Consider the following 13,894-nt stretch of genomic DNA (forward strand, 5'->3'; position numbering starts at 1 on the left):
AGCAAACATTTGGTGCTTAGTAAGTAATTACTACAAGGGTGTGTTCACAGCAATTACAATTGTTTTTGCCAGTGTTTTTGCTGCATATTTGCTGTAAAGTTTATGTAAGGATTTATATCACTTTCAAGTTTTTAAAAAAACTATTTAAAATATCTGCATCCACTCCACACAGTAAAATATAAAGAATGATTTACAGTTTACCACTGTTCAGTTTTCTATTAATGACCCAGAAAAACCATAAGCCAGGTTGGCGTTTGACTCTACAGTCCTGGAGAGAGAATAAGGTGAGCAGTTGCTCCCAGCCCTCCCAGAATGTCATCAAGTGACTTCATCACTTTGAGCTTTTGTGCTTTCCAGTAAGACCATGCATGAGAAGAGAGGGAAAACATTCTACATTTAGTAACATTTATTTATGCATTCAGTATCAAGTACATAAGTGCAAATATCCAGAGTCCGTAATTGAATCCATTAGGAACTACAGAGAAAGTAATACAAATTGTAATAAAGTTAACATGCTGGTACTTTTTAGTAACCATACATGTAAATCAGCCCACCAATCCCATACAACAAAAGTATTGCATGTTCGTTTTGGGTTTGTTTCATTTATTTAATTATTTTAAGTTATACAAAACTGATTACCATAAGTACGGTCGACTGTTTTTATTTTTACGTTGTGTGTGTTGGAAAAATGCTAAAACATCAGTCTACAATTCTATATATTGTTATTAAAGATTAATCCACCCAGCAACCCAAGGACATGTAAGCGATTTCCACTATTGCATCAGAGCACTCAGCAGGAAAGGCCTAGCCACGGGAACGTTAGAAGCTACAGAAGCATTGCAGAGAAGAGAAGAAGAACACCAAAGAAGGAAAGATAACTTGGGCTCTCACCATCATGCACTTTTTTTTAGCAACACAAAATTAAAAACCACATCTAATACACTTTTCTCTATACTTTAGTGGTTGACACAAGTGACTCAAATATCCTAAGAGTACAAGGAACAGCCTAAAAACAGCTGTTTTAAGGTTTGTCTCTAAGATTATGGTACTGGGGGTAAGGGGGCACAATCAATTTGCAGTAACGAGTAAGAAGGGAGCTGTTACCACTTCAGACATTCCTGTTTGTGTCCAGTCCCCGGTGCGATATCAGTTTACTCAGCGTGCCTCTTAGCGCCTGGGATTTTAGCCTGAATCCTAAAAAGACAGTATCAAAAGGTAGTAAATCACAAGTGTTATTAATGAAATCATTTTATGTGTTGTTGCTTTAATTAGCTAAGTGACCAAAGAGCTTAATATTCCAGAAGATATCATTTTTACCTATGTATGTCTGTAAATACTCTTATATAAAGCAATAAGAAAGTAAAAACTGGATAATGAAAATAACAACAACAAAAAACAGAATTGGAAGAAAGGCACATTTTTTAGATCTTTTTAGGCAGATGAACATGTTGATTTGTTTCAGGATTACAGAAGCTGTGATATAATTAGGGTGACCATTTATCCCCCATCCGGGACACTTCAGAAAGAGAGAGAAAGTGCTATTACTATGCCAGGAAGATGAGCATAACTAGAGATGATTATATAACTAGGGATGTAATCTGTTCTTGTGTTGGACATAGGAAAAGAAATCTATGTTCACCCTCAGAGTAGTCTAATTACCCAGAACTGGAATTTAAAAACCTGGGTCCTAGTCTCAGGCAGATCTATTAATTAGCTGCATGGCATCTGGCAAACTAATGGACTTTTCTTGTCCTAAATACTCGTCATTAAAATATGGCACAGACTAGATATCGCCAGGGTCCCTTAAATTCTGTGATGCTCACAATGTGGCAGCATGATTTTAGGATAGGTTTACACTGAAAGTGTTTTGTTAACTTGAACATTTATGAGCTCATTGTGCAGATTTTGATTGAGACCTCCCTCTGTGCCACCAGGTACCCTTCCATGTACTGCAATTCAGTGGTCAACAAAAGGGAAGAGATTCCTGCTCTTGTGGAGTTTTCATTCTTGTAGGGATTGAGGAGACAGAAATAAACCAGAAGACAATAGAAGTTCAGATGGCGACAACTGCTATAAAGAAAATCAAGGCGGTATGGCAGACAGTGAGGGGCAAAGTGGTAAGGTGGGCAGCACCCCTTTAAATCCACTCATCTGAGAAACTGATCCTCAGAGGACAGGAAAGGGCCATCAGGCAAAGATCTAGATGTGAAGTGTTTCAGGAAGAGGGAGTAACAAGTGCAGAGGCATCACAGAGAGGACAAGCTGGTGGCAAGCAGAATGGAAGCCCATGTGTTTGGGGCATGGATAGGGGAGGTCTGAAAGGCAGGCAGGGACCAGATGGTGGGCGTTGGAGCTTGTGGGCTGTGGTAAGGAGTTTAGATTCTCCCCTGTGGGATGGGAAGTTACTGATGAATTTAGGTGGGGGAGTGATGTGATCTGATTAATGTTGTAAGAAGATCATGATGATGGCTGTGTGAAAAAAATAGGGAAATGGGAGTAGAAGCAATGAATAGTTGGAGAGAAACCCATAGCAGTCCAAGTACTAGATGGCAATGGCTGGACTGTATGGTAGACATGGAAATGAAGACAGTGGAACAGTCTCAGGATTAGTTTGGAGATGAGGCTGCAGGACCCACCTGATCTGTTGATGAACTGAATGCACAGGCTAGGATTAGAGGAAGAGTAATCAATGAAGATTCTTTGGTTTTTAGTCTGAGAAACGAGGTGAAAATGGCATTGACCAAGATGGTGATGACTGAAGGAAATACAAGTTCTTGGATGAGATTTCAAGATGTTTGGCTATGTGAATCTGAATCTGTTTGGCTATGAGACACTTTAGAGAAACCTTACATAAAGAAGTGGATAGGCCTGGTGCCTAGTTGAAGAGGTCTGGGCTGGAGACACACGTTTGGAACCCTAGATACAAAAATAACCTTTGAAGTCACAGGACCAGAAGAGAGGTAGACAAGAGTAGGAGGAGCCAAGAGAGGACACATGCAATGATGGCTACCTAACTTCTATTTGAACACTTGAATGAATGTCAGGGAACTCACTCCTTTATGAGGCAGATGGTTCTATTATTGAACAACTCTAATCATTACTCTTTTCTCTCATATTAAAATCTCAGAACTTCTAAAATTTCCATTCATTGCTCTTTAGAGAAAAAGAGAAATACTATTCCTTTTACAATGTTAGACCTCCAAGTATTTGAGAATGGCTATGGCGTCCTTTTAAAGTCATCTCTTTTCCAGGGTAGTCATCCCCAGCAAAGTTTGCTCTTCACTGCTCATTACTGCTCATTACTATTAGATTTCTAATACCATAGTACCCTGGTCATCTTTGTGGCATTACTCCAATGTATTAATGCATCTGTTAAAATGTCTAACCCTGAAATTGAACACAGATATGAGATGGCTAATATGGAATATAATGTGACTGTGGCCTCTGTTGATTTAGACTTTGTACTCCTACTAGTAACAACTCAACTTGCATTTATTTTTTAAAGATACTTCAGCACATTGTTGACTTACATTTGGTTGTGACCAATCAATCAATTAAAACCCCCAAGGTATTTTTTACATACACACTTACTGTTACCCTTTCTCATCTATCCCTCCCTGCATTCTATATCTATAATGCTGACTTTTTAGAAACCTAAATGTAGGGCTTTACTTTCCTTATTAATTTCATTTTATTGATTTTAATTCAGCAATCTAGCTTACTCAAGATCCTTTCATTCAATTTGAATCTTGAGCTTACTGTCTTCTGAATTTTCTTTCACTTCAAACTGTACATCACCTGGAACTTTGATAAAGATATTTGATTTGTCTTCACACAGTCATGGAAGTAATGGGATTGAAAGTAATGGGATCAAAGGCAGGGCTCTGTGGCACATACCTTGCCTCAGACACATATTTGATGAATTAATAAACATCTTTAGGGTCTTTAGGGTCTACTATTCAACCTTCTAGAGTTCTACCACCTGTGCTATCATCTGGATCATACATCTCCATTTTTCTCCACAAGGACACCAGAAAGACTTGTTGAGTATCCCCACTAAAATCAGAATACTCACTGACTAGGGCAGTCTATATCAGCCCAGGGTTTAGTGACCATATAATGATCTATTCTGAATATCTACAGTTTTACTAATTCAATCTGGATTTTTGCTTGAAATTAGGCCTTCAATTTATCAGAGATAATGCCTGGAATCTTTTCTTTCTTCTCATTTGAAGATCAGGACAGCTCCTTTCCAATTTCAGTTTTCAGGATGTCCTTTACTCCATGAAATTTATCAAAGGTCACCAAGAGAGCTTCTAGGTCAAGTCATAGGCTATTTTATCACTCTAAAACATAACTCACCTAGACATAGGGAACTGTATTTACTTAAAGCAGATTTCTTATTATGGTGTCACCTACTTAAAGCTTTAATTTCCTCTACAATATTTATTTTGCCTTTTGAAATTTGAGGCCTTTTTTCTCACTTTCAAAACTCTACGAAGTGTTATTATATATTATCAACCCCCATTTTAAGCTGGAAAACTGAGACCACAATGGCAAAATGACCTAGACAGGGTCACTTAGTATGGAGGAGAGAGTGGCCCTGGGGTCTACTGGCCCAGTCTGGGACTGTCCTCTACCTCCATGCCCCATGAAGTGATCTCTAAGCAGTAATAGGATGGATGATGATGACAATGATATATAATATTGAGGGTTTCCTACCTCTAGTTAAGAATACTTTATAGACATTACCTCACTTAACCACCAAGAATTCTATGAGGTATTAACATTTCCAATTTACAGATAAGGAAACAGGCTCTTAGAGTCAAATAACATTATGATGAGATTATACAGCTAAAAAAGCTAGAAACTGACTCAACTTAGTCTGATTCTAACGATCATGTTCTTAACTGTTCCACTAAAATGGTGGAAGTTCTTTTGCTGGAATTATTCTAAGGTGTAATTAGAATTTCAGAGGTTGAAGAGGCCTTAGAGTTAAGATCCCACCAAGAAATTTCCTTCGAAATATAGTGCCAGGCAAAACAGGTTATTTTGAAAAACTGTTGTTTCCTCCTTTGTGATAGATAGTAAAAACCATGTAACTTGCTGAGTTTCTCTTTTTGTCCCAGCTACTGGGAAGTTAAGAGCCAACCCTACCTGAAGCTCAATTACAGAAGCCACATTAGTCATAGCTAACATGTTTCCTTTCCATTCCTTTTCACAGCCTTGATTTCCAATTGTAATTTAACAAGTACATTGTATATACGTTATATTCGCTGCCATCTCTCTTTTCCCTCCATTTTAACCAGGCCATGCCCTTGTCACTTTTGTTTGAATAATGATAGCCGCCTAGAGAAATCTCTAGTCTTTCCCCTCTCCAATTCTTTTCTCACTAAACTGCCATAGTGATATTTAAAAAGCACAAATCTGATAACATCAATCCCCTGCTTAAAAACATCAAGGGCCGGCCATTTCCTGTTGGGTTGGAGTCAAAACCCCACAGAGCATTCACCCCTGGCCTCAGCCTTTCTTCCTAAATTCCTTCTAGTTGATTTTTCGACTCATTAAAGCTCTAGACACACTGGTTGACAGTTTCCTCTTGAACGTGACTGACATTTTCATGCTTCTCTGCCTTTGCTTTATTATCTCTTCCTCTTACAATGTCTTTCCTCTCATCATCCACCTGATGACTGTTTACCCATCCTTCAAGGCCCAGGTCAAATGCCACCTTATCTTAATGGCTTTCCACTATCCTGTCCAAGAAGGAACAATGGTTTCTTCATCTCTCTGACTTTCGTATTTCATACAGCTCTATTATACTTATCATATTTTATTATAGTTTATTTCTGTACAATTTTGTCTGCACCACTAGGCTAAGAGCTCTTTTAGGGCTGAGATCATTTCATTTATCTTTATACCCTCTGTACCTGTCATATGAAGTCTCCAGAACATAACAGGTACTCCTCTTTTTGGACTCAACCAACAGACCAAATGAAAAAGTAAGAGATGTGATTTGTGATCCCCAAACTAAGTATTGGACAACTTAGGTCTAGAACTTCTATCTTCCAGTTTCCAAACCCCTATTCTGGTGTTCTTTAATGTAGTTTATGAACACAGTTCTAGCTGCCAAAAAGTCACCTGGGAAGTTCATTAAAATAAAAATTCCAGGTCACCAATCCTAGAAATTCTAATTATATAGGTCTGTGTGGGGTCTTGGAATTCGTATTTTTAAATAGGCTCCACAGGTTCGGGTGCCACCAAGTCTCATACTGCGCTATGCTACCATTTCTTAATATAAAATAAAATGATTATTTTATGCTTAGTGTGTTGATTTTCATTAGGTATTGGTTACACCTGGGTCCAAGCTGGCAAGTTCAAGCATTCTGAAATGTGTTGTAGATCTCTCACAGATCCAAATTCAACACAGAACCCTATGAGTTCCTAATGAATTCAAGAGAAAAAATGTAAATAATACATAGTAAAAAACAAAAGTTTATAAACTTCAGGAGAGAACTGAAGCAGATCACATATAATCTAATGGCAGAGGAACTTCAATGTGATTGGCCTTTCTTATTTTGTTATTATACATCTTTAACTATCCAAAATGCCTCTCTCTAAATCTGACCCCCACCTAGGTCCAGCCACATAATTATCGGATAATTAGATAGAGTTTTTGTGAAAAAGTCTACTCCTTTGGTGATATGTATTTGTAGTTGAAGATTAGGCTGGCTTTTTAATAAAGCAAAATATTGAATAAAAATGCAATATAAGAGCTATCACTTTAGATGACTATACATCTAAAAATAGTAATGTAAGAAGTAAGGAAAACTCCTAAGTTTAATGGCCATGTTAGCTGTTGATATGTAAAACTAAAATCTCTATCTCCTAATATGTAAGGTAGCCATAAAGTAAGGCTTGTTTAAGACTCAGGTTTAAAAAGCAATGGGATTAAACACATACGCATAATTGTTGAATTAAAATGGTGTGATGTTATTTAGCTGGCAAACATTTTACGTATTTTAAAGTTCTAAAATAATTCAAGGTTTAAAAGTAATTTTAATGTTTCTTAAAAATTAGTGTCATTCATTGTTTAAAGGATTAAAAATGTTAACTTAATTGTTTTTATTTGAATTACACTGTTAATTTTATTTTTGGAATCAAGTTTTCCTCCTTCCTCCAATGCATCTTGTTCTTGTACATGCGGCAGTCCTTAGATAGAGCTTAATATCATTCATTCATTAAAACTCACTGTGAAACTTGAAATAAACCATGGGTTTTATTTAATTGAGAGTTAAAAAACTTAAATTAATCTGTCATTTTACTATCTTCTCATTACCCCTATCCTAATCTACTCATTGGATCTTATACATTGCCCTATGTGACTTACTTTGCCACAACAGCATTTATGTGAGTCCTCACAAGTCCCAGATATTGGTCAATCTGTGCCTACACAGAGAAAAAAAATAATGAGCACATCCAAAGATCATGAGGTCAAAATTTTATGTCATTGTTTGACATCACATAGAACTTACCTGGTGCTTAACATACACTACAGGTAGAGTAAACATTGAAACCACAGCTGGGATGAAAAACAAATACAGTATTAAAATTCTGAGTTATCAATAAGAATACACTTATAGATACATTTTTATATTGTTATATGATATTATAGCATTATTTGGAATATCCAGCACTTTATTTTATTTTTTATCCCCTATTTTGGGAAGCAATATCCAGAATTCTAGATAAAAGATGACGGGCAGCTCATAGGGAAAATAAAATGATGCTGAGCCCTGTACAGGTATTTTGTAATTATTACTAGAATTAGGATACACTTTCCCCTCCCAAGATGCAAATGAATCTCTATCCATTGCTGCCACTGTAAACAGATCCAAATATATATTATAAGCCAAAAAGAAGCCAGTTATGTTTGAAGAAAAAAAAAAAACCTTTAGACTTAAGAATTCATTATTAGTGTATAATATATATTACACACTTTAATTGAACTATGACAGTAAGAGAAGTGCTCTGTACTCAGATATATCTGGCATTTGTTCCTAGGAATCTCTTTAAACAAATGAAAAGCTTACAGCCTAGGAAGCAGCGTTTTCACAGAGGATGTGAAGGAAGATGTATATACTCTCATCTGCTCTTACCCATGAGCAGCAGGGTCAGGCCATTGAAGAGAGCGCCAACGTAGGTCAGGAGCCACATCAGGACTGCGAACTGAAGAACAAAAGCATTGTTCCTAAAACCCTTCCTGACAAGAAGAGTCTCATATCATTGACTTTTACCTAGATTCAGATTTGAGTCAGAATACATTATGATTTCAATAGTCAATGAAAGGTGTTGAAAGCTCTTCACAGAATCATTGAAAGGAGATCCAGTCTTTAGTTCTCTTGGAAACCTTTGGACCACTTTGTGATAAGGTTTGAGAGACACAGGAAATAATCTAGGCCAGGGGTCAGCAAGCTGTGGCCCTTGACCTGTTTTTGTATATGCCCACGAGTTAACAATGATTTTCACATTTTTAAATGGTCAAATAAAATAAAACAAGAGTACTATTTTCTAATATGTGAAATGATATTGAATCAAATTATCAGTGTTCATTAAGTTTTATGGGCACATAGTCAAGCTCTTCTTCTTTCTATTGTCTTTTTCTGCTTTTGTACTACAATGGCAAAGTTGAAAAGGTGCCACAGATAGTGTGGCGTGCAAAGCCTAAAACATCTACCATCTGGCTCTTTGTGGATAAGGTTTGCTGACCCCTGTTCTGGCCTACCATTTTTATATTACAAATACAACCATGACCTTAAAGCACTAAGGTAAGTAATTATAATTGCCCTGTTATCTCTCTTCAGTCATTATATGGCAAGTCATTATTCCAGTAAAGCATTTTGAGGGTCAAGCCCGCATTTTTCATTTTTCCTTCTGCCCTTCCTTGAACAGCTACCAGACAGCTCCCAGTACAAGCCCCTGCCATGGTGTGTACAAAGTGCTCTGGGAGCACAGAAACCTCACAACTACCTTGCCTGGGCTTTCCCAGCTTTGCTTATGGCTATGCCGAATCACAATTGACTAACTTGGATTCTACTGTAAGTCACCAGGAGGCCAAAGCAGCTTGTTGAAAAGGAACCCAGCAAATTCAGTGAGAGCCCCAGGTGCTTCTGATCCTCATCAAGTGAGGGGCTGGGCATACCTGTACCCTTCAGATGGCTCAGTCTCCCAGCTGTAACTATGTAAGCACACTTCGAGGTCTTACTATTAATATTTGCAGAATCCAGAGTTTCCTTCAATGCAAAAATATATGTTTTTCACATTCCCTATCTAGAATTTTTTATATTAACATTAATTTTGGGAAATTGTTGGAGGAACTAAAAATGGTTTAAGGAGAAATCTGGTGCATTGTAAAGACTGTAGAGCTAGAAGCTATGTGACCTAGGTTTGATTCCAGCTCTGCTAGTGACTCACTGGGAAACCCTGAAATGTTTTCGTCTCTCTGAGCCACAGTTTCATCACTGGTACAATGAAGGGATTAGACTGTTTCTTGGTGTTATACAACTGGAGGTCTTCTGACTCTAGAATATAATTAGCACTTGGTTTTCATTCTCTGTGATGTAGCAGTTTATAGTATTATACTTTTAGGGAAAATAACAGTCAAGATTGTAAAGTAAGCAGCTTAAGCAACTGTACTTTTAAGGAATCCACCAGGTCCTGGACAAGGAAGAGCCTCCTCAGTTCCTTAAGTGTGCTGTTCACGTAGAACTGCAGGCAGTCCGTGTACTTCTGAATCTGCTCCTGAGAAAGGGTGATCTCAAGCTCCAAGTAGGCCCTGTCAACAAACCATTCCCACAGAGAATTTCATCAGAGGGAATCATGAGACAGGCTGCCACACCCCCCATTAATAGTTGAGTGTTCCTTTTCTCACTCTGAGAGTGAAGGCGGGGACATCTCTGGGGGGCTATGCCAGCCAGCGAGGGCCACAGGGCACCATCCACATCTGCTTCCAGTGCACTGGGAACACAGAAAGCATGGTTCTCAGTGGAGCATTGTGACTGTTTCTGGCTATCTAAGAAATAGCATGGGAAGGCTGAAAATTCAGAGAAACCAGCTGGGACCAGAGAAAAAAAATCAGTGCAAAATCAGCTCATTTGCTGAATTCTCCATACATAACTTCATGGAGATAAATTATCTTTTTAAAGTAGTTGAGATAGCCCAAAATCCTAGCTGCCGACTGCTCCTCTTAAGAACTCTAAGAATTTGGGCCGGGCGCGGTGGCTCATGCCTGTAATCCCAGCACTTTGGGAGGCCGAGGCGGGTGGATCACGAGGTCAAGAGATCGAGACCAACCTGGTCAACATGGTGAAACCCCGTCTCTACTAAAAATACAAAAAATTAGCTGGGCATGGTGGTGCATGCCTATAATCCCAGCTACTCAGGAGGCTGAGGCAGGAGAATTGCCTGAACCCAGGAGGCGGAGGTTGCGGTGAGCCGAGATCGCGCCATTGCACTCCAGCCTGGGTAACAAGAGCGAAACTCTGTCTCAAAAAAAAAAAAAAAAAAAAAAGAACTCTAAGAATTCATGTTTAAATTCTGGATTTACTTCCAGGTTTATCGAAAGAGCACTGAAAACTCAAGTGACCTGGGCCATATTCAAATACTTATGGGTTCTACTGAGTGGTATTTTTAGTAATAACATTTTTCATTAGTTAAAAACGGTTAAATTTAACTCTTGGGTGGGAAAAACATGTAAAATACAAACAGACAAATATCATCCCAGCTTAAGCCCCTTCAGCTTGGCCAAGCTCCTCCAGAGAGATCCATCCTTCCTCCCTCCTTTCCTCTGCTTTAAGACAGCACCTATTATCTACCTAGAGGATACTCCTAGAGTGCTTTAAGTGCTTACTTAACTCTGTGTTGAGATAAAAAGAGTAAAGCAGTATTTGGCTTGCGTTTTCAGGAGTATTATGGACAGAATGTGTCCTCCCCAAATTCATGTTGAAATCTTAAGCTCCAATGTGATAGTGTTAGGAGGTGGTGCCTTCGGAAGGTGATTAGATCATGAGTGTGCAGCCCTCACAAATGGGATTAGTGCCCTTAGAAAAGAGGCCCAAGGGAACTTGTTCACTCCATCCCACAGTAAAAGTGGGATACAGTGAGGAGTTGGCAATCTGCAACCCAGGCAAGGGCCCTCAACAGAACCCAACCCTGCTGGCACCCTAATCTTGGATTTCCCAGCCTCTAGAACTGTGAGAAATAGATTTCTGTTGTTTATAAGCCACTCAGTCTATGGTATTCTGTTATAGCAGGTGGCAGTGCTAACACCTCCCTCTGCCACATGTCATATATCCTCTTAGTAGACTGCCCTTTTATTTTTGTATTTCCTCCTCTTCAATGTGCATTCAAATCAGGTTTTCCCCAGTATAAAAATGCAGAGAAGGATATATGATAAATCTGTTCATGAACGCTGCACCCCCTCAGAAGGTTGGTCCTTTCGTGTTAAACTTCTAGAGAAGAGCATGGAAACAAAATTCCAAATACCCTAGTCCTGGTTTCGTGCTATTTACTGGCCACCTGGCCTTGAGCATGTCACATTACTTCTTGGAACCTCAGTGTTCCCACTTGTAAATAGGAATGAAAATGCCTGCTGTGCCTTTCTCATATAGTTAAGAGGATTAAGTAATTGTTGAATTATGATTACTGTTAGAAGTAAATACATATGAAAACTCAACAAAGCAATAAGTATTAGAATAAGAATAATCAAATTTGTTTCACAAATTCACCAGCAATGTTATATACTCAAAGACAAGGTGTTAGGGGAGACTCTAAGAGGTCTGTTGGGTCTCAGAGAAACATGACTCAAGTGCATCTGTGAGCTGAAATACAGGTGAGGGGAAAAGCCCCTGCTTGGGGTGTGAGGGCTCCTCAGTTGAGGCACTCACTTGAAAGGGTGGCCCTCGTCGGTTTTCTGCACAGCTTGTAAAACAGACTTGTAGATGCGGAAACTGATGGTGGCTGAGAGCGCAGCCAGGGCCAGGTAGGCCACGACGCTCACCACGCTGAACTGGGTCAGGGAGAAGAGCAGCAGCAGGAAACTCCCAAACACGATGCCCGTCTGCTTGATGTCCCGCCAGTACAGCAGGTCAATAGCTGCAGGAGAAGACACAAAACACACCCTGCTGAGCTCCCACAGTGCCACCACGTGAACCGCTGTGGCTCACTCCACCAAACTGTGGTTGCCGTGGGTTCTCACCTGGCATCTGGATTCCTAAACACAAGTGAGCAGGCACACGGCTATACCAAGGGCACTTACTGTCATTCCACTTTGGTTTGGAAGAATCATTTCTACCCTTGAGAATAATTCACAAATTCACATATAAGAAAAGACTGTTGAATCCCCATTGACCATATTGTGATGGGTATAGCTCTGTGGGCTACACCATCCACACAGTGGCCCGAATTATGTGACTTTGAAAGAAACTTGAAAATACAGAGGACTCTGTGAAGTACCTGTTCTCCTCTTTCAGATAGCATTGCTTATGCGTGCATCTTACTGCTGTGCTGACAATTTTATGACTCAATGGTGGCCTTTAGATGTACATACTGGTCATACAAATGTCCCTGCTGCTGAGAATGGGCAGCAACAATGAAAAGAAAGGTCTGGGAGAAGTGGTGTCTTCAGAAGCACAGAGGAAGGTCAGGAGTTGCCAGCCAATACCATATACATCCGGACAAAGACATGGCCTGCCTCCAAAACAAGAGCAAAACTGACAAGTTAGTGGTGGTGTCAAGAGACCCTGGAGGCTGGGTAAGGTGGCTCATGTCTGTAATCCCAGCACTTTGGGAGGCTGAGGTGGGTGGATTATCTGAGGTCAGGAGTTTGAGATCAGCCTAGCCAACATGGTGAGACTCTGTCTCTACTAAAAATATAAAACATTAAGCCAGGCGTGGTGGTGGGTGCCTGTAGTCCCAGCTACTTGGGAACCTGGGAAGCTGAGATTGCAGTGAACCGTGATCATGCCATTGTCAATTGGGCACGTGACAAATGGTTTTCATAGAATATTATGCCAATCAATTTTAAGGAAGAGAAATAAGATGCAAAATTCCCATCTCACAACCAAATGTAAATGGAAGTGGTTTGTACTGCCAGCTTCACCTGCAGTGTACCTACAGACACGCGGTTTACAGAATTAGACTACGGTCATTTGCTTATAGGAACAGAGAATTGACCAGGTTGAAGAGAGCAGGGAGCTACTCCCATCTTACATGGGTATGTAATTAGCTTGAAAGAACAGTTTTGAAAAAGTCACATGCCCTCATAAGAATGCAAGCCAGGAGAGGTGACATAAGGAATTTTGCAGATTAAAGTACTAACCCTCTCTTTGGCCACAGACTTATCTCAGGCTGGCTGGAGAGTAAATCAGGGCTAAAAGGTGAAGAGTCTCTTTCATAACAGGCTGAGGATACTCCCAGCAATCTGAAGCTGGAGAGAAAATTCACTCCCTACAAACTCCCCACCCACCACTACTATCTGGGCCATCAGGGATATTAACTCAGACTCCAGTAGGCAAAATTTGTTCCCTTTCCTCTACAACAGTTCTGCCATGTGGGAAATAGAGAAGAGGCTCACAAGCATGTTTTGGGAGTGAAACAGATTTTTTTTCTCTTTTGAGTAGGGCTGGTCCTACAAATAGGTTTCCAGAGGCAAAAATAAAAAAAATAAAAAAACAAAGGACTGTGCTCTAAAGCCTCTCTCTTCTCCCTATCCCAACCCCAGTCACACTGACTGACCATTAGGAATTCATTCCTTTGGCCCAACCCTTTTCCATCCTCGAAGTAGTTGTTACCATCTTTTTTTTTAATGCAAAGATGCTAGAATAGAATAATGCATTAA

General features: G+C 39.6%; 1 protein-coding gene across 5 annotated transcripts in view; it reads right to left on the bottom strand.

The window, feature by feature from the left end:
- Window positions 1–388: 388 nt before the first annotated feature.
- Window positions 389–13,894, bottom strand: part of RTN1 (reticulon 1) — a 470,076-nt gene continuing 456,570 nt past the window's right edge. For 4 of the 5 annotated variants that reach the window (XM_017533922.1, XM_037740423.1, XM_037740425.1 and 1 more), the window contains 6 exons: window positions 11,943–12,150; window positions 9,694–9,832; window positions 8,157–8,226; window positions 7,533–7,579; window positions 7,388–7,446; window positions 389–1,194 (listed from right to left, as the gene is read on the bottom strand). In XM_017533922.1, the coding sequence (XP_017389411.1) occupies window positions 1,152–1,194; window positions 7,388–7,446; window positions 7,533–7,579; window positions 8,157–8,226; window positions 9,694–9,832; window positions 11,943–12,150 (566 nt within the window). In that variant the 3' untranslated portion in view covers window positions 389–1,151. The remainder of the gene's footprint in view (window positions 1,195–7,387; window positions 7,447–7,532; window positions 7,580–8,156; window positions 8,227–9,693; window positions 9,833–11,942; window positions 12,151–13,894) is intronic. The other variant, XM_037740424.1, reaches the window with a different exon arrangement.

This window comes from Cebus imitator, unplaced genomic scaffold (assembly GCF_001604975.1).
Source record: "Cebus imitator isolate Cc_AM_T3 unplaced genomic scaffold, Cebus_imitator-1.0 Scaffold83, whole genome shotgun sequence".
Classification (NCBI taxonomy): Eukaryota; Metazoa; Chordata; class Mammalia; order Primates; family Cebidae; genus Cebus; species Cebus imitator.